Genomic DNA, 25,014 nt, shown 5'->3' on the forward strand with positions numbered 1-25,014 from the left:
AGCGATGAGGCTCGGGTCAAGTCGAGGTGACTTGGACTGTGCTCGTTGGAAAACAACGCCATGATGCGGGATAAGCAGCCGTCGTGGAAGGCTTCGAACGGTGTGTCGAGTCGATGCCGCTGATGCTATACCAGGGACCTTAAGCATCGCAGGAGGCGGAGGGAGGGTGTGGAAAAGAGTATCGTAGCTGCCGTGGTAAGGTCGCCGTCGGAGGAGAGAATGTCCCGCCGCTCTCCCAGAAATTATCCGCGCCATCTCTCCCCACGACCCAGGGTGCTCCTACAGCCATCTCACTACTCGACCTAATCATAGCGCCTCCAACACTCCCAAAACCCTCCAAACCCAATCAAGAGCTGGCCCAACATGACTCCGCAACTCCGCTCCCTCTACCGTCGCCTCTTGCGCGAGCTCCCGTCGCGCCCAGCGAAACAAGCCGCTAGCACACGCGCCTCGCAGTCCGTCCTCTCAAACCCTTCGCCACTGCAACAACACATCCGCAGCTCGCTCCAGACCCCATCAGAACAACAGACCGTGCGCACGCCGTCGGTCGAGGAGACGGAGCAATTTGCGCAATACGCAAGAGCGCAGCGCATGTACATCACCTTGGTCGAACGCTACAACCCCGGCGCGAATCTGACCGACGAGGAACGAGTTCGGCTCACGGCAAGAAGGGTTGGCATGGACCTTCCCATTCTCGAGGAAGGGTCTAAGGAGTCTTGATCAACGTGGCGATGAGCCTATGGGATAATTTGGGCGGCAGTGCGAACGTGAGGGGTCTTCATGATACCGACTCACGACCATTCCGCGGGCATTTCAGGATGAGGCATTGGTGTTCGAGCATGTCAAATGGGGAGATGAACAACTATGTCATTCACGAAGAGGGTGGCGTTGTAGAAGGGCAGTTGGTTGGGCTGCACGCCAGCGCGAAACAAGGGCCAGGAATCAACAGGAGAAGCATGGGTTGTTACACTGGCCAGGCAAGCGGCCAATTCGAACAAAATCTGATACAGATTCAAGTAGAGCAAGTGTAGATAGAGGCATTGTGGCGCGGAACGCAGAAGGAACCTGCCGCACAAAAACTATCTGTGTGTATGCGGTAAGCAATGGGAGCGGTGTCATGAGAGCATGACTCGACATGCTTCTCCACAACCTCCCGCACAAGGCGGAATGATTATTGAAAAGCCCTCCAGCCAAAGACGGCCAAGTCTCAAGACGTGTGGATCTGTAGGCCATGTCAGCGAAATTCTTGAAGAATTTTATGTTAAACATGACATGAATATATCTCAGATTAAGCCCGTGTCACCGGGCGTTCTCATCAATGCCAACGTGTGGCTATGTCGACCGTCGTGAGATTGAAAAAGAATCATCATGTAGAGGGAGAAAGGATCATCTTTAGGAAACTTACCTGTCACAGATGTGCAGAATCTTGATCCCAATCTCTTGGTGATACTGAGATCTCATGTTAGCCCAGAAACCCTTTTCAGCAGTCTGGACATATCTCTCAGAGACGGGTTCAGCAAAGACAGTCTCGTCTTCGCCCGAGGGCTTGGACATATGCTTGTCATTTTGTAATGTCGTTTCATCATGGAAAAATCAAAGGGCTTCGGCAGAGCGAGACATACTTTTCAACGGAATGACTGCAGGAGAGGGTTGGTCCTGTGGCTTGTTAGAATGCGTCCAAAAAGACCCAAATGAAGCGACAAGATTTTGACCGAAATTTTCAGTTAAGCATGAATGGTATTTGAAAAGTTTTGTCTGCATGGGAAACCCCGATCAGACTCGTCATCTTAGGGTTCATCATGACGGTTGTGTTTTTGTAGAAAAGAGATTTGAGAACTTACCACTCCTGCGAGACTCAACAAAGGCGGTGCTGGGCAATTGCGCCATTCAGATACCGCGACGTGAGCTTGAACAGCCAAGACTGCCTAGGATTCATGTCTCAGCTTCAAATCCAGCAACTGTTTCGCAGTAGCAAAAGTGCCGATGCAAAATCAGTGGGCGAGGTTTTCTAGGCCTGCCGCAATGTGGCATATCCGTCATGCTGTTCGGAGCCCAGTGCCATTCATCATATGAGATGGTTCGAAAAAGCTGGGAGGGCAAGGTCATACCGTCAGGCAAATCTGCGAGCCATTAGCGGCTGGTCCAATGGAGCGATGAATGACATTGCGCATGTGGAAAGCTTGTTCAGAAACAGCCTATTGGTATCTTCGAAGACCCTAAGGTCTCAGACGGTAATTTCCAGCGTGTAAAACACGATGATCATCTTGTGGGCTTGTGGGAGGGGTGCGAGGTAAGGTACGTACGGTAGGTTGACAGTGAGCCCAACAAGGGTCGCAAGACAGGATGGCTGTCTGTTCTGCTCATTAGCTGAGCTCAATTTATGGCTAGCGGAATGAACATGATAGCTTCGAGGCTTCTCAGACTGACGTGCAAGCAAGTTCGAGTTTCATTTCTCGATAGAGATCAAAGACTCTAGTTTGATGCGGTATTGCCATTCATCAGGGAAGCGGGGAGGAGCGAGGGAATGGAGTCTTACCTGTGAGGCCGGCACCGGCTCGGCAGCCCTTAGGCGCCCGTTCTGATCGTGAGCGACCACAACTGTGGTGGGAGCGATGGCAGGGTGTTGTGTTGTTGAAGGAAGAACAATTTTTTGTCGGCGTCGGGACTCATGGAGATTGGCACAGTCGCTTAGCGGCGAATCGTCGCCCAACCCAGCCAGCCTAACGCCGTGTCCCGGGCCGAAGCCGACCGCGACCGGCTGCCGGTGGGGTCCGGGTGCCCACTTCACGCCCCAGACTCCACCCGGGAGCCATGACGTGCCTCCCTGGGGATTCCAGGTCCAGGTCTGTGTGGTTACTGATCAGGCCTGCGACTCAACACCACGAGCTTGGTCATGGCGAGCGTCAGCATCCTAATTCCAGTTCCAGTCGTCAACGCCCCCTTTTGAGTCTTTTGCCTTCTTTGTCATCGCCCATGCGCAAAGGGTCCATAGGACACATGACAGTCCCTGCAGCAGCTTGTTGCTGTCGCTCCTCGGCGAAATATCATCGCGAAGACACTCCTTAATCCATCCCTGAGCCTCTGGCTCAAACCTCGCCGAACGCGTGCCGACGCAGAAGGCGATGGATGCTCCCAAACGCGCGAGCTTCGTCTTCATCCGAGCTCGGAAAATGCACGGGATTATATTTTTCCTGAAGACTCTACGATGAAACAAATTCGACTTCTCGTGACTAGTCTAGACTCGACCGCCGCCGCTGTCCAGCCCGACGGACGAGCGGGAGATGTCGGGAGCTGGAGCGCATGTGGCGGCTGAGCTTCTCAAGCTCCAAGCTCAACGCGACCCCGCGTGCCCGCCTCCGTTGCCCCTCTCACCCTTAGGATCCTTTGATTCGGCGATCAGCAATTGTAGCGTAATGGATGTTGCGCGTTCCAGGGACCCAGACGTATATATAGGCGAGCTGACCGTGGCCAAGTCGGAATCCAGATTGAGCGCCTTAACGACCAGTTCATCGTGACATCAATTGAAGATCTTTGGGACCCGTTGTTTTTTCCCACTGTTGCCGAGGAGGAGCGACCCAACCACGAGCCTGAAATCCTGGACCGAGCTACTCTCCGCGATCCCGACCCCAGTTGTACCCACCCCATTACTTCATATCCGCCTTCCAGCTTCGACGAGAGCCTTGCCTACTTCTACAGCTTTGCCCCCAATCGACCCCTCTTCATCCCACCATCTTTTTCGATACCCCCGAAAAGCTTCCAAACCTCGTTTCAAAATCAACTCGTTGCATCTAAAATGGCTACCAATGGCGAAGCTGGTCCTGTCGGCCAGGAGAAAATCAACACAGACATCATCACAATCACCAGATTCTTGACCGAGGAGCAAGTCAAGGTCAAGGAGGCAACGGGAGACTTCACGTGCGAATACTTTTCCCCAGACTTGCTTCCCATCGGCTGACATTTGTGCAGGCTTCTTTGCCACGCACTGCAGTTCGCTTTCAAAAGCATTTCCTACTACATCCGGAGAGCTTCGTTGATCAACGTAAGCACCTCTTCTTGCTGCTACCGCGCACTTAGCTGACCCCTCAACAGCTCTCTGGTTTGGCGGGATCCTCGAACACCACTGGCGACGAGCAGAAGAAGCTCGACGTCATTGGAAATGACCTCTTCATCTCGGCCATGCGCAGCAGCGGCAAGGTTCGGCTGCTCGTGTCAGAGGAAGAGGAAGAGGCGATCACCTTCGACGAATACCCCGATGCGAGATATGCTGTCGCGTGCGACCCTATCGACGGATCTTCCAACTTGGATGCGGGTGTGTCAGTCGGAACCATTTTCGCAATTTTTAGACTCGCCGACGGCGCAAAAGGGGTCAAGGAAGACATTCTGCAGCCGGGGACTGAGCTCGTTGCGAGTGGATTTACCATGTATGGTGCTTCGGCGCAGCTTGTCATGACCATGAAGGGCGGCGGTGTCAACGGCTTCACCCTTGACAGCTCCCTTGGCGAGTTCATCCTCACCCACCCCAACATGCGGATCCCGAAGACGCGCGCCATATACTCGGTGAATGAGGGCAACAGCCTGTACTGGGAGGAGCCTGTCAAGGAATACATCGACAGCTTGAAGCATCCGGTCACAGAGGGCGGCAAGCCTTACAGCGCCAGATATATCGGATCCATGGTGGCAGACGCATACCGAACACTTCTCTACGGAGGCATCTTCGCATATCCAGCCGATAAGAAGAGCCCCAAGGGCAAGCTGCGAATCTTGTACGAATGTGGTCCAATGGCCATGGTTTTCGAGAATGGTAAGTGCTCCGCAGGCTGCCCATGTACACATACTGACGATCGCCAGCCGGTGGACTGGCTGTGAACAGCAAGATGGAGCGGATGCTCGAAGTTGTCCCGCAACACATCCACGACCGGTCGGGTATTTTCATGGGTAGCTATGAGGAAGTCCAGAAGGTCATTGATGTCCACAAGAAGCACGGATATCTGAAGTAGGCGTAGAATTTCGGAATTCCTGCTTCTTTGTACGCATTATGACCGGCGTAAAGCAAATTGTCAGGTTGGGATTCGGGGAAGATGGGCCTGTAGCCGAGTAATGTCAATGACCGAATCAATGTCGGGGTTTGAGCGCAAATTGACAGTTGCGAATCCATATTTTGCGTGAACATCACCCCACTATCTGCATGTGCTGTGGTTTGGACAACGAGTGGAGGGGCCTACCTATCTAGCCCACGCTCGCGTGCGTGCGGCAGTCCCGCTCGGAGTCGCTATTTTTAGTAACGCACTGGTTGGAAACCTTCCACTCACAACTTCATCTCTTCAACAACAGGCGACGTCTGAAACCTGCACGGCGACCATCACGCCGGCTTTTTGAGGTTTGCGCTGTGGCATTTTGCCGGTTCACTTTTTTTGTGTTCCGTCAAGCCGCGGCTTTTGTCGACAGCCCCCAGTAATGGTCACACACCGAGGATCAGGATTAAGCGCCCGGCCTTGTCCACCTTACTGCACATCCCTCCCACGCAGCTGAGAGATTTGCGTCTTGTTCTCTCATTCGTCTCATCCCCTGCTCGAACACCCTCGCTTCTGCAAGGTCGATCTGCTCCCACCGCCATTGGGGCATGGCCGCGCGACCAACGTTGGCAACCATGCTCAAGCACACCCGCTTGCCCGCCTCCCGCGTCCAATGTGGGCGCAGCTTGGGCAAATTGCGTTTCTATATCCACCTCCTAGTCTTTCTCCTAGCTGCTTCTTTTACTTGGGCAGTCGGCCACTAGGCTTTTGTCCCAGGAACCATTTTTTTGGTCACACATCAGACAGCTTCTAACTACGCCCTGGCTCGATGGCATCTGCACCAGGGATGCTTTGAGCTACAACGCCTCTTTCGCTCCTCGTGTGTTGCGCAGCGCAATTCGTTCCAGCAGCCGCTGAACACTGCTTTTTAAAGCCTACAGCCAGGCCAGCAACTGTACAGTCGAGAAGCGCCTCGCTAAGGTAAGGCTGGATCCTGCTGCGACCATGAGTTCCAACGTTCCGGTCACCCTTCCTCCACTGGCTCCAGGAGTTTCCCCTGCGATAGTGCAAGCTGTATTACGGCCTACCCCGTCGTCTGGTTCTGCTCCTCAGAGGCGCGTCGCTGTGTCACCACCAGCTCTTACAACAAACGGCTTGTTTGGGTCGCAGCAGCAACAAGGGACACCGTCCCTGCAGACCTCTGTCTCTGCCACTACGCCCTCAAGTACCCCTTTCTCCCCAATGTTTGCGTCCAATAGAGGCGCTTCTCTCCACAACTCTGCCGCTCCTTCGAGCGCGTCAAGGGGAACTTCACCAATGGCTCACCGTGCAACATCTACGTTGGGCTCCTACAACCCCCAAGCGTGGAGTCGATCTGGTCCCGTCAGTGGTCAATATGTACCCCACTCGGCATCTTCGATGATGAGGGGGACAGTGGATGCATCTGGCATGGAAGGTACGACTACATTTTTATGCTCCCTTCTTCTTGAATATTTTTCCTCCTTTATCAAAGACGTTGTTCTGATTTTAGTTGTATTTCCAATACACACAAAATACTAACTTTGGGCTCCAATAGCGAATCTGCCTTCTCCACCACCACCATATTCTCCTAATCCCAGGCAAAGTCTATCACTGTCTGTGAACCCATCCCCAGTGTTATCGGGTGGGGCTTTTCCAGCGCCTCAAGCCTCAGCTCCAAGAACCGGACTCCCAGACCAAGGTTCTTCGATCACTGGGCCGCTATCTGTTAGACCGGGTGGACATTATCGGCCAACTGGTGCTTCAGAAGCCCTAACATCGTCCCCGGCGCTGGTTTCTGCTGCATTTCCCCCGCCTCCTCCACGTAATGGACGGGACCGCTCCTCGTCTCGACCGAAAGATAGAAACCCCAGATTCAGCTTTTCCGCTCTGAGAAATCGAGGAGGACCATCTGAACAGTCTGTGTCCTTAAATGCGATCGACAGCCTGCAGCATCAGACAACCGAGGCCCTCCTGAGAACTCCAGCCCTGAACACGGGGGCGAATATAATGTGAGCCCAATTTCCCACTTTGCGTCGACAAACTGACATACCCAGGCCAAACGAACTTGCTTCTCCCCAGAGACAGGCACCATGGAGTCCAGACAGCGTCGGGCGTCCCCCAGCTTCCCGCCGTGCTGCATCTACCGGCGCAATCGGAACCTCTATCAGAAACGAGGAGCACATCTCCCAGACAAGGGCTCCTGCATGGGAACCAGGCATGCCTCTTCCACCTCCACCTCCTGGGCCACCCCCCAGTGGTGCGCGGTCACAAAGTACCAACAGAGCTGCGGAGCTTTCTTCTCGCGTATCAACTGCCGAGTTGTCCATGCCAGAAGCACGGAGGCCTCATCGTCATGCAAGCACTCTCGGGCCCATTCCTCCGACCCCAGCGGACTGGACGGAGGAAGAAGCCCGCGACCGGTCAAGATCGCCTTACAGCAGAGCCCTGCGTATCACAACACCAGATCCTCATCAACCAGAGCAAAACATAGCGCCAGATGAGATTCAGACGGCACATCCAGCGACCTCAGGATCCCGCGGTGGTCTCGATCGTCAGCCTGCACTGCGAGACCCTAGCGCAAGAGGGATTCGAGAGAGGCGCAGCGAGAGCCGTGCTGCTCGCGAACGTGCTAGCGGAATCCAAACCGCTGTCGAACCCAGTAACAATCCCTGGTTTGCTGCAATGGAGCCAACGCGACCTGCAAATCTGGTGCTCGCCTCCAATGAGGGCGCAATCAGTCAACGGCGAAAAAATAAGCTGCCTACCCCAAAGAGCGGACGGGACTTTTACTCCCCTGCAAGTGGACAGCCGAGCGCTAAATCGAGCAAGTCGTTTGGAGACTTGCCGCAGTCAAGTCACTCTACGCCACGTCAGACACCTCACAGACTGATAACATGTCCTTCTGCCTTTGGTGTCTCTGCGCCTACGCCGCCATTCTCTCCGAGAAAGGAGGGACTCGAACGCGAACCCCGAAGCAAAACTGCCCCGGCTCAGTCGCTCAAGACTCTACCCACCTCGCCACCCCATTCTGCTCCGATGAATTCCACCATGTTGTCCCTTTCGACACCACAAGATAGGCCTTTGTCTCATATATTGCACACGCCAAATGACAATGTTCCAATGCCGGTCCCTCTGATGCCTTCTCGCCCATCCTCTTCCGCCTCTGTCCCGGCATCGGCCAGTAAGAGTATAGGGTCCGGACGGCCAACAGACCAAGAGATGTTTGCTACCGCAGCGTTGGAAAGACACCGTTCTTTTACGGAACGTGAAACTGCTGCAGCAACAGATCAGGAACGCTTGGAGCTATTTGCCGACTTCATCGTCAACGAATCACGACTGCGTCGGGACCGCTATTCAGGAGCATTCGAAGCCATGGCGAGTGATATCTTGGACCTCACCAGAGACATGTGGCGGAGCTACAAGACTCCCTCCACAGGCCGCAGAAGCACGACCCCAAACATGTCACTCGACAGACCAACCGAGCGCAAGGATTCTATTTCTTCATCTGTCTCAGAGACCCAGTCTTATGCGAGCATCTCAACCTCATCCCCGGAATATAGTCCCCATCCGCAAATATCCGCCTCGGAATCCCCACTCAGCATTAGTAGCGCCGCAAGTCATGGGGGAAGCCCTCGCTTCCAGCCCGGCCGCGCTCGAGGCGACAGTCAAGGCGGGTGGCAGCCATGTCTTTCCCCTATCCCAAGCATGGCCGTCAGCACTGTTCCTGACGAAGAGAATTCCCGAGGTCGCTCGGCTAGCCGCTGGTGGGAGGGCAGTATCGACGGTTCAAACGGCAAAGACCGCATCAAACTTGAAAGAAGCAAACGAGAGAGCAAATACATGGGCGTAGCACTTTCCGATTTTGCCGAGGGTCAGGACTCGTTCCAGCCAGAAGCCTCATTGCCCGGACCTAGCAATACTGCAACCCAATGGCTTGGAGGCAGTCAATATCCACCAGAAAAGATTGAGGCACCGCCGTCTTCATCACCAAGCCAATGGGAGTTTCATGGGCTCTCAAGCGCGCCAAGTACGCCAGATCCTAGAAAACTGGATGTGAGCCGCCTTGTGACGCTGCCGCCGCCGTACCCACGACACCATCCTGCAGTCAACAACAACCACCCTGACCTTGCGCCTATCCGCGCAAACTTGCGTTCGTTTCACGAGCTCGAGGATGCCAAGCAAATCAAGGAAATATACGCCACAGCAAGCAGTGCCCTTCGCGAACGAGGATCACAGGGCGAGAAGGCCAGGCGTGCTGAGTTGCGAGAGGAAATCTCAGACAAGATACGCGCCGGAGAAATGACCTTTGCCGATGCGGCCAAGGCGGAAGCAGAATTCGAGGTGACAGAAGCGCAGATCACGCAACGGCGGGTGCAACAGGAGTTTGACATGTTCCAGAAAGATGTCATGACGCCCTTGCACGCACTGTTATCTGAGAAGGTCCGCAAAGCCACGGCTTGCATTGAACACGTCCGAAGCGGGCTGTGCAACGATGCTCAGATGGCCTCGCCAAACCAAAGCCTGGAGGAAGGGGATAACCAGCCCGAGATCCTCGAGAAGTTGACTTTGCTGAAATGGCTTTTCGAAGCACGGGAGAACCTACACAAAGATTTGTTCGAGCTCGAGGGCCAGCGGAACGAGCTTTACAAGACAGTCGTCCTCACTCCATACAAAGCCGCCGGTAACCACGAGAAGGTGCGCGAGGCAGAGGCCTTCTTCTATGGCGACTCGTCGCAACGCAAGCGCAGCTTCGAAAAGGAAGCTCTACTCCGCTCTGAAAACCTGCTCGCCACCATCGAGCAAAATGTCGCCAGGGGAGTCGAGGACCAATTATCCGCCTTCTGGGACATTGCGCCTGGGCTGCTGGCCGTAGTGCAAAAGGTTCCCGAGCGGCTTGGCGACGCCTTTCAGATCTCGATTCCGGCGCAGGAGGTGGCAGAGAATCCGCAGTACGCCGATTTCCCTTTGCAGTACCTGTTCAGCTTACTCGTGCATGCTCGGCGCAGCGCGTATCAGTTCATCGAGAGCCAGACCAATCTGCTCTGCTTGCTGCACGAAGTCAAGACGGCCGTCATGATGGCCAACACGCGGCTGTTTTGCACGCAGCGGACGCAAGAGGGCGAGGATGGTGCGGCTGTTGAGAGCGAGACTGCAGCCATCCGAGTTGACGAAGAGGAGCGACTCACGCTGGATCTGAAGGAGAAGGTGAGCACCGTGGAGGGCCAGTGGAGCGAGGCGCTGGGCAAGGGATTGGAAGGTTGCATGGACAGGGTCAAGGGATTTCTGGAGGACCGAGGCGGGTGGGACGAGAGTCTGCAAGAGTAGTGGCCGAGCGGTGGTCGCAGGTGGTGTTGGTTGTTTGCTAGAGTTTCGCAGCCTTTGATGGTTGATGACGGGATGGCCTGTTTGCGGTGGGCGTACAAGGAGCATGCATGGGAGCCACGTCATGAATGAATGTCAGGGAGTATTCGATGCGAGTTGTTTGATAGATTCTAGAAGTTGAGGATATGTTCTTTGTGCAAAAGGACCGTTTGGGGCGTCTTTGTGCAGTCTGAGTAATGGAGGGCTCGCCATCGGCCGGCGGACGCCGGAAGGAAGGCTGGAGGTTGGAGAAGACGCCGGCGAGCCACGGTTGGAGGAAACGAGGGAGTTAGCCTGGGGTCAGGCTGGTCAGGCAGAGAGTCCAGAATTGTCGAGCTCAAGGTGTTGAGGTTCCTGAGATGCAGCTGGTGTGGTGGTGACCGAGTGAGTGTCAGCCGGGCAGGTCCCTGTCGGTGTGCGCCAAGGGCCGCCGCTGCCGAATTTGGCGAGGCGGCTTGGCACAAAATTATTTCATTCAGACAAAGTCGGCCGTCGTCGCGACAAAAGCCAACCCACCTCCCATCACAGCTACACGCACACGCTGCCTCCCGAGCGAGCCTCTTTCTGAGTCTCTGTCTCTCTTCTGCCCCCGGTTCCCTCCAGAAAACTTCGTCCACTGAAAAAAAAAGTTAAAAACTTCAAAAAACCTCCAGTCCATCTGCCGGCTTCGACGCGACTGCTCCATCTCAATCCCACCAGTCGCCCAGTCTGCTCCTCCGCCCCAGAATCCTCGCTCTCGCCTCTTCCGGGCCCGCTGCTTCTGCTTGTCGCCTCTGTTGAGTTGCTTGACACGTCCTGCCTCGGTCGTCAAACGAGCTCGCTCTTCTCTCCATCGGTTAGCTGTTCTTTAGCTTTTTACTCAAGGTGAGCAAAGCGCACATGCCTGTCGCATAATTTTCGCGCACCGCTCGCGCCAGCCCTCTCGAGTCTGCACCCTCGACCTCCACCACCGCTGACCAGCTTAGAAAACACTATCAGCAAAATGTCTGCCGAGGTTGCCAACGCCGCTCCGGCTGCTGATGCCGCCCAGACGTCGCCTGTCGCTGCCGACGCGAACGGCACTGCCATCAACACCAACGTCGGCTCCGCGACTGCCGCCGAGGTGCCCACGCCCACTTCCGCCGCTCCTTCCGCGCACCAGAACTCGGCCTCGCTCTACGTCGGCGAGCTCGACCCGTCCGTCACCGAGGCCATGCTCTTTGAGCTCTTCTCCTCCATCGGCCAGGTCGCTTCCATTCGCGTCTGCCGTGACGCCGTTACCCGCCGCTCGCTCGGTTACGCCTACGTCAACTACAACTCTTCGGAGGATGGTGAGCGCGCCCTCGAGGAGCTCAACTACACCCTGATCAAGGGCAAGCCTTGCCGCATCATGTGGTCCCAACGTGACCCCGCTCTGCGCAAGACTGGCCAGGGCAACGTCTTCATCAAGAACCTTGACTCTGCGATTGACAACAAGGCCCTCCACGACACCTTTGCTGCCTTTGGTACCATTCTCAGCTGCAAGGTCGCTACCGACGAGCATGGCAACTCCAAGGGTTACGGCTTCGTCCACTACGAGACTGCCGAGGCCGCAAACAACGCCATCAAGCACGTCAACGGCATGCTTCTGAACGAAAAGAAGGTGTTTGTCGGCCACCACATTCCCAAGAAGGACCGCATGAGCAAGTTCGAGGAGATGAAGGCCAACTTCACCAATGTCTACGTTAAGAACATCGACCTTGATGCCTCTGAGGACGAGTTTCGTGAGCTTTTTGAGAAGTTTGGTCAAATCACTTCTTCCTCGCTGGCTCGTGACCAGGAGACCGGCAAGAGCCGCGGCTTTGGTTTCGTCAACTACGCCAGGCACGAGAGCGCCGCCAAGGCTGTCGACGACCTGAACGACCGCGAGTGGAAGGGTCAAAAGCTGTACGTTGGCCGCGCTCAGAAGAAGCACGAACGTGAGGAGGAGCTCCGCAAGCAGTACGAGGCAGCCCGCGCCGAGAAGCAGTCCAAGTACCAGGGTGTCAACCTGTACGTCAAGAACCTCACCGACGACGTGGACGACGAGAAGCTGCGCGACATGTTCGCTCCCTTTGGTACCATCACTTCGGCCAAGGTTATGCGCGACACGTCTCCTGTCGACCGTTCCGAGAGCGAGAGCCCCAAGTCCGAGGAGAAGAAGGACAGTGACAAGGAGGAGAAGGAAGAGGACAAGAAGTCTGACGACGAGAAGAGGGATGGCGTTGACAAGCTCACCAAGGAGATGGACAAGATCACCATCAAGGGCGAGAAGAAGATTCTCGGCAAGAGCAAGGGCTTTGGCTTCGTGTGCTTCAGCAACCCTGACGAGGCTACCAAGGCCGTCACCGAGATGAACCAGAAGATGGTCGGCGGCAAGCCGCTCTACGTCGCCCTTGCTCAGCGCAAGGACGTCCGCAAGAGCCAGCTCGAGGCAACCATCCAGGCCCGCAACCAGATCCGCATGCAGCAGGCCGCTGCCGCCGCTGGTATGCCCGCTCAGCAGTTTGTCCAGCCCCAGATGTTCTTTGGCCCTGGACAGCAGCCCTTCATGCCCCCTGGCCGTGGCCAGATGCCTGGGTATCCTCAGGGTATGCCCCAGGGTGGTCGTGGCGCTGGCTTCCCTGGCGGTATGCCCATGCAGGGTGGTCGTGGCGGACCCAACGCCCAACAGATGCCGCCCATGGGCATGCCCTACGCCGGTGGTCCCATGCCCGGTGCTATTCCTCCTCAGTTCAACCCCGCCTACGCTCAGATGCTCGCCGCTCAGGCCATGGGTGGTCGCGGCGCAGGCCGTGGCGGTGCTGTCCCCGGTATGCCCATGCCTGGCATGCCCCAGATGGCCGGTCAGATGCCCGGTAACAACCGCGGCGGCCCGAATGCCGGCCGTGGTGGTGCTCCTCGCCAGCCGGCTCCCGGTTTCCCCGGCGGCCGCCCTGCTCCTGGCCAGGGTTCTGTCGACGGCGGTCTCGACCTCCAAGCTCTCAATGCCGCGCCCCCGGCACAGCAGAAGCAGATGCTTGGTGAGGCCCTGTACCCCAAGATCCACACTCAGCAGCCCGAGCTTGCTGGCAAGATCACCGGCATGCTCTTAGAGATGGACAATGCCGAACTCATTAACCTGTAAGTTTTCTTTGCCACCACATTACCACAGCCTTGCTAATTCCCCTCACAGCACCTCTGATGAATCCGCCCTGCGGGCCAAGGTCGAGGAGGCCATGGGCGTCTACCAAGAGTACATCAAGTCCAAGGGTGAGAACGGCCAGGACGAGAACCAGGCTCCCAAGGAGGCGGCCAAGGACGGAGAGGCCGCTGAGAACAAGGCTTGAGCGTAGCTCTTGATCAAATCGTTCCGCGTCGTCCATTAGATGTCTTCCTTTCTTCGATACTCCCACTCGGCGTATGAGGCGTTCGGTCCGTCTCTTGACTCCCTGGGTGGTGCTCAAAAGTTCTGAAGTCGTGCCGGTTTCCTTTCTTCTCAATCGGGGCAACGTCTCGCGAGACTTTTTCTTGGACGATGAGACTGGTCAATTCAGCCGCAGACTTGGTTTTGTCCCGACAACTACTTTTCTCCCGCCACAGCCACCCGAATACCCCTCGACATGATTCCTTCCGGACACCGACGGTAGGGATCATGCTCAGCACGCTTCTACTTCACCGGCACTTCTTCATTTTCTTGCCTTTTTCCTTTTCCCCCCTTGCTACGGCTACGAGCATGTATATCATGACAGTTTCTCTCTTTCGACGGAACGGATCGGCGGGCAGAATCACTTGCTGCCTCTGGTGTCGCCCCTCCTCTTCGGTGGCCGCTTTAATTTTCCCTTCTTCCTCGGCATCTCTTATTCAGCTCCAAGGAGGGAATTCGAACAGGTTACCTCATGATGATGAGCTACGCACAGGGGACATGGAGGGGGCAGGCAGGTGGTGTATTCGACACAGAGCGGAATAGGCAAGGCAAAAGGCAAGCCAGCCAGGGCAGGCAGGGTGGGTGATGGATTGGGAATGGAGTAATGACAATGGGAGGGAAACCTTGGGTGTTGCGGCTAGTCACTAACTCCAACACACTTTTCTATTTTCCCTAACCCTCGCCGTCTTCTATTCTCCCTTTTACCTTTTACCTCCTTGCTATTAGCCCCATCTTGCTTTTACTGTAGCTATAGCTATTTCCTGGTTGACTGCAATGGTTATGGCTCATGCTTTTTCATGTCTGTTCTTTGCTTCCCCCGTTTGCCTGTACACGTCACCGCCGCTACAATCATTCGGTCGTTCGGTCGGTCGTTTGTCGATTGCTGCGCATCTGTCTATGTCTGAGTAGCTAGGATCAGGCGCAGACCATCACACCGAGTGCGCGCAAACGCGTTTGATGGTGGATGCGTTCGTTGTCCTTTGTCATACTTTTTCATTCTTGTCTCTCTCGCTTTTTTCCCTCTTTCCTTTTTCTTCTTCTCCGTCTGTCGGTCGCCTTATGTGGATCATCGACAACTACCACCACCATTTACCACCGCTCGCAACTAGATTGTCACGTTTTCCTTTACCACCCCGTGGGGGTTTTTTTTCCTCCTCCTTTTTCTTTTCTTTTCTTCTGTCGGATGGATATGGATGGATTCTTAGATAGGAGAGGCAAGGCAGGGCAAGGCAGGGCGGGCTTGCAAGGTCCATCAGATTGACGCTGGGACTGCTGGATTGCTGGATTGCTGAATCAGGGCGAAGCTGGGCTGTGAGGGATCAAAATGGGGTAGAATGGACAGACGGAATGGGTTGAAGGCGGTTGCGGCTTGGAGCGCTCGCTGAACATCACAACACACACAGATGGTATTATAGAGTCCATGGATTCATTTCCGGATATGTTGTTGTTGTTGTTGTTGTGATGAGTGACTGGTTGAGAGAGTGTGTGTAATTCCTGGCACTCGGTGCGCTGTCTTCTGAGACCTGCACTCGAGCCAGGGAGTGCGTAGACACTTCCCATCATATAGGCACGGCATGCAAAGCAAAAGGGCCATTTTGACTTGCCTAATAGTACGTTGATGTGGTCGATTAGAACAACGAATGATGCTATTCGATGAACGGAATGGCAACGTGAAACGAAGGGGTAATCGGAAAAAGAGCCGTGTAGCGCACCATCTTTGCCAACTCCATGCGATCCATCCAAAACGAAGCCGTGACCAGACGAGTCGCTACCAAAAAAATCGACATGAAAGATGAAAACCAACCCCTATCTGTTGTCTGACACGCTTCCTTCGCAGGGTATCAAACCAAGGCTGTACTTCCCATCGCCCCACGTCACCTCAAATCGTCATCCGTGTCCTGATGTGAAGTCAACAGCTCGGGATCGGGCTCGTCTTCGTCGGTGCTCTGGTACTCCTTGACTCTGGTTTTTTCGCCCGGCGGAGCATCAGCAGCAGCAGCAGCAGCAGCAGCGCTTTTGCCAACAAGACTGCTGCCACTGGAGCTCCTGACGGGCAGCATGGTGCGCTGACTGCTCGACAAGCCGCCACTGCGATTATTTGCAGCGCCGCCTTCGGTATTCGACCCATCACGAAGCCTCGGGCTTGCCGCGCCGCTGCTCGGCGCAAACTCGACGTCGACGTCGCCCAGCAGCTTCTCGCGCTCCACCGTCGGCGACAAGCCCTCGGCTTCGCCGACCATGTCCTCGAGGAACCGACGGCCCTGGTGGAGGGCGGCCAGTTCGGCGCCCACGCACGCGACCAGCAACTTCCAGCCGCGCTCCTCGGCCGCGTCGATCTGCGCTTCCAGGTGCGCCGTCGTGTCTTCAAAGTGGCGCAGGAGGTTTTTGGCCTCGGCCGTCGAGTCTTCTGACGACGATGCCAGGTGCGCAGTCGCCGACGCGATGTGCCGTTCCAATGCCGTGATGGCGCGCAGAATGTCGCTCCAGATGGTGGCGCCTTCTTCCAGCGCATTGCGCTCGCGCGTGAGTTCTGCTTGCTGCTCTTGCACCGCCTCCAGCTCGTCGTGGTAGTGATCTTTGGCCAGCTCGAGGGTACGACGTTTAGGCGGCATTTTGTAGAATGGAGCATCTCCGTGTCCGCCAGCTCCACCACGATCACGCGGAGGCGCCCGCCGCAGAAAGTTGTTGATGTCGGACTCGAGCAAGGAGAGAGATGTTTTGTATGATGAGAGTTTTGATTGCACTGAATTGTCGATTTCGGATATCTCAGACAGCAGCTCGCGGTGGCGTGTCTTCATGACGCGAAGCTTCTCTTCCAATTCAGAGATCTCACCTTCAAGTAATGTCGCCTCGTTTCTTAGCCGATCTGTCCTTGAATGATGGTCGCCTGTCTCAATATCGTGGATTTGCTTATTCAGCTTTTCCTTGCGCTCGTCCCACACCTTGAGCTGCTCCAGAACGGCATGGCTCCCCGCCTTGTCGCCATCCAGAAGCTTGCTCTCTTGATCCTTGACAGCCGCGAGTTTGCGCATCGCCCGACGAATTCCCTTTCTTGCAGCGTTGACGCCCATCTTGACCCGCGGTGACTGCCGCCGTTCGGAATGTGCCCTATTCCCGTTGCCATTCACATTCGCCATGGTCAAGCTTTGCACTGTCGGCGTCAAGCTCCCGCTCAAGTCTACCGTCTCCGATTTTCCAGCAGTTCCAACTCCTGTAGCTTCTGCCAGTGCCTCCTCTTGCGCAAACAAGAGGTCCTGCAGCTCATCGTGGAGCTGTTGTTCGCGGCGCCGCAGCAGCACATGCGCGTCGGGAAGTTGTCGCGTTTGCTTCAGGCGCGCGGTCGAGGCGTGTACGCTGGCGAGAATAGGCGCTGGTGGAAAGAACGGGGGCGGTGGGGGTGATGCGGGTGAGTTGACGCTCATGTTTGTCGCATTGTTTATGCTCGTAGTCGTATCCGAGGGCAAGTTGCTCCAGTGCGGGAGCTCATGGTCGCGGTCCACGTCTCGAGGAGATGACATGTTCGAAAGTTGGAAGAAGGAGGCGGGAGAGGGTGGCGAGGACTTGTTGTCGAGGCGCGCAGACCACGACCTGAAGCTGGACATCGAATGTTAAACAAATTGTCTGGTCGCTGCAAAGGGCGGTCTGGTAGGCTGGCGATGAGGTTCAAGAGGACACGGGCATGCTTGCCTGTCAGATTCTTGACTTGAGCGGCTGCAAAGGGGCACGAGATGGCTGCGTGTCTTAGCACGAGCGGGTGGGGAGGCTGGGTGAGGATGTCCGGGTGGGTGTGGAAGTGCTGGCTCACGCTTCCACGATGGCGTCATGACGCCGGGTTACAGATGACGTGCAGGGAACATGTGAGCAGGGAAAGGACTCACGCGAGCTCCAGCAGCAACCTCCCTCCGCATTATTCTCGTCGCTGCCATGTCACCCATTTTCCAAATAATCACGAGCACTCTGGGGCGCAATGAGCAATTTTTGGGTGGTAAGAGGTGCACAATCTCCCTGTGGGTTTCTTTGCTTTGTTTTTGTTTCGACCTAAACACTCGAGACGTGTTGAATGTTTCTGGCAACAGCGTTTTTGATCCTCCGAAAAAGATCTTGGTCAGAAAGATACTGGACCTGGCACCATTCTACTTGTGACATGTTCCTGCTTTATGTGGTGTGAAGCTCGTACAAATCAATCATGCCCAACCTTTGCCTCATGCACTTTGCTTCACCTGCTACTCCTGCCAGCGGAAGCTTGTAGATTTCCGTCTACTTTGGGCGAGCTGAAGAGGGATTCAGTCAATGGAAACAAGGGTCGATCAGCAAATGGACAAGAGATACAAGACAAAAGTAGATGATCCAACACGGCGCCCATAAGTTTTCCCTCTCCCACGAGGCGGCCCATCTGATATCCAGTCTGTTTCTCTCCATTACCCATCCATTGTCCCGCAGATGAAAATACTTGAAGTAGCTAAGAATGCTTAGCATGAGTAGATATTATGCATCATTCCATGGGCGTTGTATGCTTAGTGACAAGTTTGCTGCATGTTGGATTTTGAACGCCGTACAGACTTGCTCATATGTAATGCGTCCTTGTGTGCATGCAACCCGACCAGTGAGTACTCCGAAAACTCCAGAGGGAAAGACAAGAGAAGAATAGAGGTGTCCTAAAGTGGTTGAAGATCCATGGAATCGAATGAATAAGACGGCCGCCCGAGTCTTGTGACTGGAAAGCGAGCGTTGTTTCCTTGGTCGGTCGGGTGCTTCATCTATCGCTATGCTCTGGACATCTTCTTACGACCCACTTCTCCCAGATCTTGCGCTGCGGGTTCGACACAAACATGCCATTGTCGTTCAGGGCCTCCGGACTTTCGGGAAATGCATTCCGTCCGCAGTTGCACCATGGCACGCTAGACGGCGTGTCCGGCGAAATCATGGGAAAGTCCATGCCCTCCTCTTCGGGCCCGTTGTCGTCGTCCGAATGCTCGTTGTCTGACTCAATAGAGCTGTCATCGCCCAAAGAGTCGAGCGAGCCATCGTCTTGGTCTGCATTGGCGTGCGGATCCCAGTCACTTTCATCGTCGCTCTCGCTGGCTCCACCTGGAGGATCGTCAGGGACTTCTGCGCCGGCGGCTGCCCATTGCTCATCAAATTGCTTTGCGTATCCAATACGTCGCAAGCTGACCCAATCCAGACGGAACATTTCTTCGCGCAGGAAAGCCAGGACATCTTTCCACATGCTACCATCTTTCAGCAAGACATCGCGCAGCCGCAAGCCTTTTAATCGATCCCGGTGCCGTCTTGCCAAAGCAATTATTTCATCCGCGTCCAACCTCCATGCTTGGATGCCAAACGCGAGTAGCTTGTCAAAACGAACGTTGTGGAATAATTCTTCCAGTCTCAAGGAAAGCGGCCGATGGGAAGGGAACCCAATGTGAACAGCCTGCATGTTCTTGGCAGAAGTGAAGATGACTTTGAAGAGCGATGAAAGCTCCCGCATTTTGATGTCCAGGTCCTGACCATCGTCAAAATGCAGCTCAAGGCAGGTCAGGCGTTCTGCCAGTGCTCGGGTGGTCTTTGGGGGATGTGTCGCGAGGATCATGGCGCTCTGCGGGCTCAACATGGGCGATGAGAAACGCGTGCATGGAGAGCGTGCTGCAAGTAGTGCTGCTCCAAGCGTCTTGGCGCTATGCGAGCATGCTGGAGTCCAGTTCAGCTCAACCAGCTGATTAACATCTTCATGTTGGCGTATGTACGCCTGAAGAGCGGCCGTCTCAGAGTCCAACACCCGCAAGAGTTGGGTGTGTTGAAGTGACGTGAAGGCAGCCAGAGCATTAGTCAAGACCCTCTCGTCTTCTCTCGAGGCAACAATTTCTTTTTGCTCGTTGATCTTTTTCACGATTTGCCGCACGTCCACGGTTCCCAGGCTCGCCTGGAGGGCCGGCAGAATCTGCTGCACTCGTTCCCGTCCTATTCCACAAGTCAGCCATTGTGGCCCCGCGGCGCAGATGCAGTGCAGTCGGACCCTCAACGTAAAAGTACGGAACCATGTAGCTGAACTTTTTGACATTTTTAGCCAGGTGCGGAGAGCTGCCTATGTTTTGCAAGCGCAAGAAGCCCTTTTTGGAGAAGCGCGTGGTAACACGGGAAAATTGATGGATTGCGCCAAGCTCTGAGAATCGTTTGCAGGTCAGACGGAGGTTGCCAATATCTTGAGCCTGATTGGGTGCTGGCAGCGGTGGCGGCTTGAAGCTCTCCTGGGAAAGATAGTTGCGGCGGTCCAGGGTTACCAGCTTGTCCGGATCGGACTCGATGTGGTCGAAGATGTCGCGCAAAAGCTCGTTGGAGAGTCTCAAGAGGCCGCTGGTACAGTCGTGGTTCCCGGTGGTCATGGTGGTGCCGGGATTAGTGATACAATCGAGTACATTCATCGACGAGTCAAGCGACAGGGTGCCACAGCGATCAAAGTCGATCGGGGGGGAGGGGAGCCAAGTCACGATCGAGGACGGGGTAGCGATGACACGGGCAGCGGTGGAGGAGCAAGAGGTTGAGCGCGGGCGACGTTGGGGATGGAGTCGAGACGGAGGCGGCGCATAATAACAGAAGAGCTTTGACGGGACGGCGCAGGCAGCAGAGGACGGAGAGAGGTAGAAAAAATAAAGAGGTGCAGACGTGTCAGCCGAGCGCTATCGTGGGTGGAGGTCGAGCAGGTCGCGAGTATGTGGAGAGGGAATGCGAAGACGGAACCAATTGAGGACTAGCAGCACGTCAGGTGATTGATTTTGGATGCAGTCTTCCGCATAGAGCACACCAGAGGGAGCCGGGGAAGCTGGGAGATGCGTTGCCAGCACAGCGCTGCAGTGCAGCGGTGAGGGCCCTCCCGTATCCCGTCCGACGCCGACCGGAGTCAATCGACCACCAAGGGAGATCGACGCCCGCCGGCGCGGCCCTTTCGTTTGCTTCGAGTCAGTCAGTATACACAGCATCATCACGTTCGCGCGAGCTGTCATGTCACACTGATTCTCTGCATCTTGCCTTGAGCCTGTCACACCTTGGCCCTCTCGCCCTGCTGCCGTCGCAGCTCCGTGCTGCTCAGCTTGCTTGCGAATCTCTGCTGCTCACTGTCGACCTCCGTCTCGTCGGCGTCCAAGACGTCAACCTCGAGCACCTCCAGCGCTGGCCACCCCTTCTCCTGCCGCTTGTCATTCACGGCTTTGCCGCCAGACCGCGTCTCTCCCGAAAGCACCAAGGCCGTGATACTCTCATCCGTGATCGTGGGTCCGAATGCATCCCATATCTCGACGCACTTGACCGTCAGGTTGGCTGGCAGCGTGATGTTGACTGCATGGCCGTTGGGTCCGGGATTGTGCACTTCGTCTATCTTTTTCAGGTTGCTGCCGGCAGGGCCAAACTCCAAGATTGTGCTGAGAAAGTCGTAGGCGGCCCGCTGCCGCCTGTCCCAGCTCTCCAGGTACTCGGCATACTTTTTGTTCTTGAGCAGCTCGTCTCCCGTTATGCCGACTGTGATGCTTCGCTGCACGTCCTCTTCCACATTGACTGCGCTTTCAACGGCAAAGGCTGTCATGGTGAGTAGCAGCTTGTGACCAATGTGCAGATGATCAAAGGTTCCACCGACCGCGACAGCGACGTGCCTGCGCACATCATCTGAGCTCGGCTCCGGGCTTTCTTGGCCCTGGAGCTGCGTGATGCCTCCGCGAACCCTCTTGATGTTGTGCGTGCTTGTCCCGGCCGCCTGGAAGTTCTTCAACAGCTCCTCTCCCGCCTCGGTCTGCACCGCGTACACCGTCTGCCAGCATCTGCCGCTGCGCGCGAGCGTGCCGACATTGATAACAGGCCCTTGGAGGTCATCCTCGGTTCGACTGCCCGTCACGGCATTTGTCAGCCGTCCGTCTCGCGGGTAGGCAAGCAGCAGGACGCGGGCGTCCAAGCCGCCTGCTTCGCCCGAGTCAAAGCCCTCTTGCGCCGCCAACACACACATCAGCTTGTAAAGTCCCGACACCAGCCGCTGTGTCTCGGCATACAAGGCGCTCCGCGGCCGGTTCTCGTTGCCATAGAGGTGAGGACACGGCAAGGCAACCTCGAGCAGGGCTGGGACGCTGGTCCTGGATTTGACGTCTCTCACGGCTGCGAACAGAGGTGCGTGATAGGCGGCCCTGAGAGCTGCAAACGAGGGCGGATGGGGCGGCGGCGGTAACAAAAGCAGCGTGTGGGAGGAGGTCATGTCGAGAGAGAGAGAGAGAGAGAAAAAGATGAAGCTGAAAGACTGGCGGTTGGGCATGAACAACGAGGAACCCACGTTGGCAGGGCAGACGGGCGGTGGCCCCGCGCTTCCCTGACTGCAGTGCTGCTTCGTAGGTCGTTGCGCCGGCGTACTTGTACAGTCAGCGCGTGGCCTCAATCCCACAATCCCTACACGCCGAGTGCAGTACCCTCTTCGCTGGCCATCAGATACATGTACGTACCGCAGGCAGTCTGAAGCTACGTCGTTGTCCCTACCTTTGCTCGACCCTGAACCGCACCGCAGCGCAGCGCGGCCATCCACTTCCCCACGGCCCCCATGCCGTTCCACTCGCACCACCACAGCGCCAGCTCATCCCAGGGCGCGGCGACGGGAATCTTTCAAGCGTCGCAGGCTCTGGGCGCCATAGGGTCTCCGCATGGCAACCTTCGCGCCGCCGCATCTGGCATCACGACGGCTGGCACCGACGCTCTGCTGCCCGGCAGCGGCAACGACCCTGGCTTTCATACTGCCCCACCGTCGTCTTCATCGGGCCTTCCAAACCATCACCTCATCAGCGGGACCATCTCTGCTGGTGCGCGAGGAGCAGGCTCGCCCTACGACGCGCCGTCACGCTCCAGGCAGACTCCAGCTTCGTCCACTACCCACATGGTCAGGCCGGCGCCCGAAGAGCTGCACATCCCGAACACGGTTGCTCCACACACGGCGGCCTCTTCGTCGACCCAGCAGCAGCTGTACAACTCACCCGACCAGTACACCAATCCGGGGAGCGCCATGGCCGACTTCCAGTCGCCCACAAACGCGACCCAACAGGTGCCTGTACCAGTGCCAGTGCCGGCGCCGTTGCAGGCAGGCGCGCAGCCACGCCCTGGCCCTTCCTCATCCTATACCGCGCCAACCACCGTGCCCCAGATCAACACAAACGCCCAGCAGTACACCCTACCCACGCGCTCCAGTACCATGAATACCTCGCACTCGTCCTCCTCCTCCGCACAACATAGCTACTCGCGATCGAGTCCTACCGTCCTGGACCAAAAATACATTCCCTTCTCCTCGACCGCCCAGACGCCCGAAGCCCCCAAGTACACCCAGACGCCAAGCCAACCATCGAGACATTACCAGCCACAGACGCCCCAGGCCGGCGCTGCATCAAACTCTCCACTCGCCCTGACAGACATACGGCCCAGAGCAAACTCAAACGTTGGCGACGACGCTGCCGTCGGTACCTCTCTCTTCTCTGACCTGGACAGCCGCCCGCCCGGCAACAGCAACTACCTGGCGCCATGGGCCATGTACGCCTTCGACTGGTGCAAATGGCCCGTACACGGCGCCAACAGCGCTGGCAAGATAGCCATTGGTAGCTATCTGGAGGATCCACACAACTTCGTGAGTACAATGGCGCTCGGGGCTAGGACGCTGTCGAGGCAATGCCGCCGGACGAGGCTTTGAGGAGCGGGCTTCGCGGGTGAGGGTGGATACGCCTCGCCCGAGACTTGCTTCCTGACCTTGCTTGGCTTGCGCAGACGTAGCTCGACCCGCAGACCATTACATGCGGAAGCGCTGACTGTGCGACCTAGATACAAATCCTTGACACCCACATTACACCTCAAGAAGTCACTTCTCCGGGCGCCCCAGCCTTTGGACTCGAGTATACGCGTGTGGCTGAGGCGACATGCTCCTACCCAGTCACCCGCATACTTTGGGAACCTCCATCCTCGTCCAAGCAATCCACCGACCTGCTGGCCACCTCGGGCGATCATTTGCGACTGTGGTCGCTGCCACAATCAACGACGGCCAATGTCAGCAACACGATAACGCGCTCGACGTCCGGCCGAGATCCTCCTCCCCAAAAGTTGACGCCTCTTGCATTACTGTCAAACTCAAAGTCGCCAGAGCACACTGCTCCTCTCACCTCCCTCGACTGGAATACGCTGTCCCCAAAGCTCATCATCACGTCGAGCATCGACACGACTTGCACGATATGGGATATACCAACGCTGACAGCCAAGACGCAATTGATCGCCCACGACAAGGAGGTCTACGACGTGCGGTTCTGTGCTGGCAGCGTTGACGTGTTTGTCAGCTGTGGAGCAGACGGCAGCGTCAGGATGTTTGACCTCCGAAGCCTGGAACACTCGACGATCATCTATGAGCCGACAGAGAAGAAGGAAGAGAGAGGTACGTTGACAAGGCTCTGCAATAGCGGAATCGTTCTGACAAGGCTGATAGCTTCTCCTGGACGACTATCCCCGACGAAATCGCAACAAATGATGTCGTATGCACCTCCGCTCTTGAGATTAGCAGCTTCGCCCCACGATGCGCACCTTCTGGCCACCTTTGCGGCCGACAGTAAAATCATTAGAATCCTAGATGTACGGCAACCGGGCCAGGCTCTCCTTGAGCTCCGCGGCCACCACGCACCCGTCAACAGCATCGAGTGGTCGCCTACGCGGCGGGGAATGCTGGCTTCAGGTGGAGACGATAACCTCGTTCTTGTGTGGGATCTCTTGCATTCACAAAACGGCGCTGCAGTCAGCATTATCGACAGTGGGCAAAACGGTAGCACGACGCCCAGCTCCCAATACCCAAGCGGCATCAACCTCAAGGGGCCGGCGGCCAGCTGGCGCTGTGACTACGAAGTCGGCAATTTGAGCTGGGCACCGCAGAGCGGATTGACGCAACAAGGAGGCGAGTGGCTGGGGGTAAGTGGCGGAAGAGGCGTCTGGGGCGTCAAGCTGTGAGGCGTTGATGCAGACGGCCATTTTTCATTTATTCAGAGCCAGCCGGCTGGGGTAAAACCAAGGCACGAGAACCGCGTGGTGTTGGGATGAGAGCCACGCTGGGCTGAGGCTTTTTTGTATTTATGATGGATGCTGCGCATTTCGACGGCGTACTGAGGTATACGGCAAGCCTGGAACGGTTCTCAGGGGTGCGTGCCTATTCTTTCTTCTCCATTTCTTCTCTTCCTC

At 56.3% G+C, this 25,014-nt stretch overlaps 8 protein-coding genes across 8 annotated transcripts; 5 read left to right on the forward strand and 3 right to left on the reverse strand.

Moving 5' to 3' along the window:
• Positions 1-363: 363 nt before the first annotated feature.
• Positions 364-720, forward strand: IWZ02DRAFT_374907 (uncharacterized protein; the record flags this gene model as incomplete). The annotated part of the gene is made up of 1 exon (XM_066764789.1): positions 364-720. The coding sequence occupies one exon, from the start codon at positions 364-366 to the stop codon at positions 718-720; it is 357 nt and encodes a 118-aa protein (XP_066624030.1).
• A 3,073-nt stretch (positions 721-3,793) lies between these two features.
• On the forward strand, positions 3,794-4,997 carry IWZ02DRAFT_376262 (fructose-1,6-bisphosphatase class 1/Sedoheputulose-1,7-bisphosphatase; the record flags this gene model as incomplete). The annotated part of the gene is made up of 4 exons (XM_066764871.1): positions 3,794-3,915; positions 3,967-4,039; positions 4,090-4,801; positions 4,849-4,997. The coding sequence occupies 4 exons, from the start codon at positions 3,794-3,796 to the stop codon at positions 4,995-4,997; spliced, it is 1,056 nt and encodes a 351-aa protein (XP_066624031.1).
• A 678-nt stretch (positions 4,998-5,675) lies between these two features.
• IWZ02DRAFT_418215 (uncharacterized protein) lies at positions 5,676-10,857 on the forward strand. The gene is made up of 3 exons (XM_066765809.1): positions 5,676-6,468; positions 6,589-7,042; positions 7,088-10,857. Exons 1-3 carry the CDS (start codon positions 6,018-6,020, stop codon positions 10,356-10,358), a joined length of 4,176 nt encoding a protein of 1,391 aa, XP_066624032.1. The 5' UTR covers positions 5,676-6,017; the 3' UTR covers positions 10,359-10,857.
• Positions 10,858-10,895: 38 nt separating this feature from the next.
• Positions 10,896-13,720, forward strand: IWZ02DRAFT_481237 (uncharacterized protein; the record flags this gene model as incomplete). The annotated part of the gene is made up of 3 exons (XM_066769121.1): positions 10,896-11,258; positions 11,360-13,514; positions 13,546-13,720. Exons 2-3 carry the CDS (start codon positions 11,377-11,379, stop codon positions 13,718-13,720), a joined length of 2,313 nt encoding a protein of 770 aa, XP_066624033.1. The 5' UTR covers positions 10,896-11,258; positions 11,360-11,376.
• A 1,656-nt stretch (positions 13,721-15,376) lies between these two features.
• Positions 15,377-17,315, reverse strand: IWZ02DRAFT_474824 (uncharacterized protein; the record flags this gene model as incomplete). Its single annotated transcript, XM_066769002.1, has 3 exons — positions 15,377-15,810; positions 15,836-15,885; positions 16,035-17,315. The coding sequence occupies 3 exons, from the start codon at positions 17,313-17,315 to the stop codon at positions 15,672-15,674; spliced, it is 1,470 nt and encodes a 489-aa protein (XP_066624034.1). The 3' UTR covers positions 15,377-15,671.
• Positions 17,316-18,550: 1,235 nt separating this feature from the next.
• Positions 18,551-20,177, reverse strand: IWZ02DRAFT_469124 (uncharacterized protein; the record flags this gene model as incomplete). The annotated part of the gene is made up of 2 exons (XM_066768689.1): positions 18,551-19,755; positions 19,811-20,177. 2 exons carry the CDS (start codon positions 20,175-20,177, stop codon positions 18,551-18,553), a joined length of 1,572 nt encoding a protein of 523 aa, XP_066624035.1.
• A 653-nt stretch (positions 20,178-20,830) lies between these two features.
• Positions 20,831-22,027, reverse strand: IWZ02DRAFT_375710 (pantetheine-phosphate adenylyltransferase family protein-like protein; the record flags this gene model as incomplete). The annotated part of the gene is made up of 1 exon (XM_066764840.1): positions 20,831-22,027. The coding sequence occupies one exon, from the start codon at positions 22,025-22,027 to the stop codon at positions 20,831-20,833; it is 1,197 nt and encodes a 398-aa protein (XP_066624036.1).
• A 336-nt stretch (positions 22,028-22,363) lies between these two features.
• IWZ02DRAFT_489837 (WD40-repeat-containing domain protein) lies at positions 22,364-24,786 on the forward strand (the record flags this gene model as incomplete). Its single annotated transcript, XM_066769608.1, has 3 exons — positions 22,364-23,431; positions 23,623-24,223; positions 24,275-24,786. 3 exons carry the CDS (start codon positions 22,364-22,366, stop codon positions 24,784-24,786), a joined length of 2,181 nt encoding a protein of 726 aa, XP_066624037.1.
• Positions 24,787-25,014: the final 228 nt, after the last annotated feature.

The sequence above is a fragment of the Phyllosticta citriasiana genome (genome assembly GCF_038021145.1).
Source record: "Phyllosticta citriasiana strain CBS 120426 chromosome Unknown IWZ02scaffold_5, whole genome shotgun sequence".
NCBI classification, from domain to species: Eukaryota; Fungi; Ascomycota; class Dothideomycetes; order Botryosphaeriales; family Phyllostictaceae; genus Phyllosticta; species Phyllosticta citriasiana.

Bases quoted from the DNA above. Each gene is read 5' to 3' on its own strand.
- IWZ02DRAFT_418215 (XM_066765809.1), top strand. From the start codon at position 6,018: ATGAGTTCCAACGTTCCGGTCACCCTTCCTCCACTGGCTCCAGGAGTT. The intron at 6,469-6,588 runs GTACGACTACAT...GGGCTCCAATAG, and splicing joins GGATGCATCTGGCATGGAAG to CGAATCTGCCTTCTCCACCA. The intron at 7,043-7,087 runs GTGAGCCCAATT...TGACATACCCAG, and splicing joins AACACGGGGGCGAATATAAT to GCCAAACGAACTTGCTTCTC.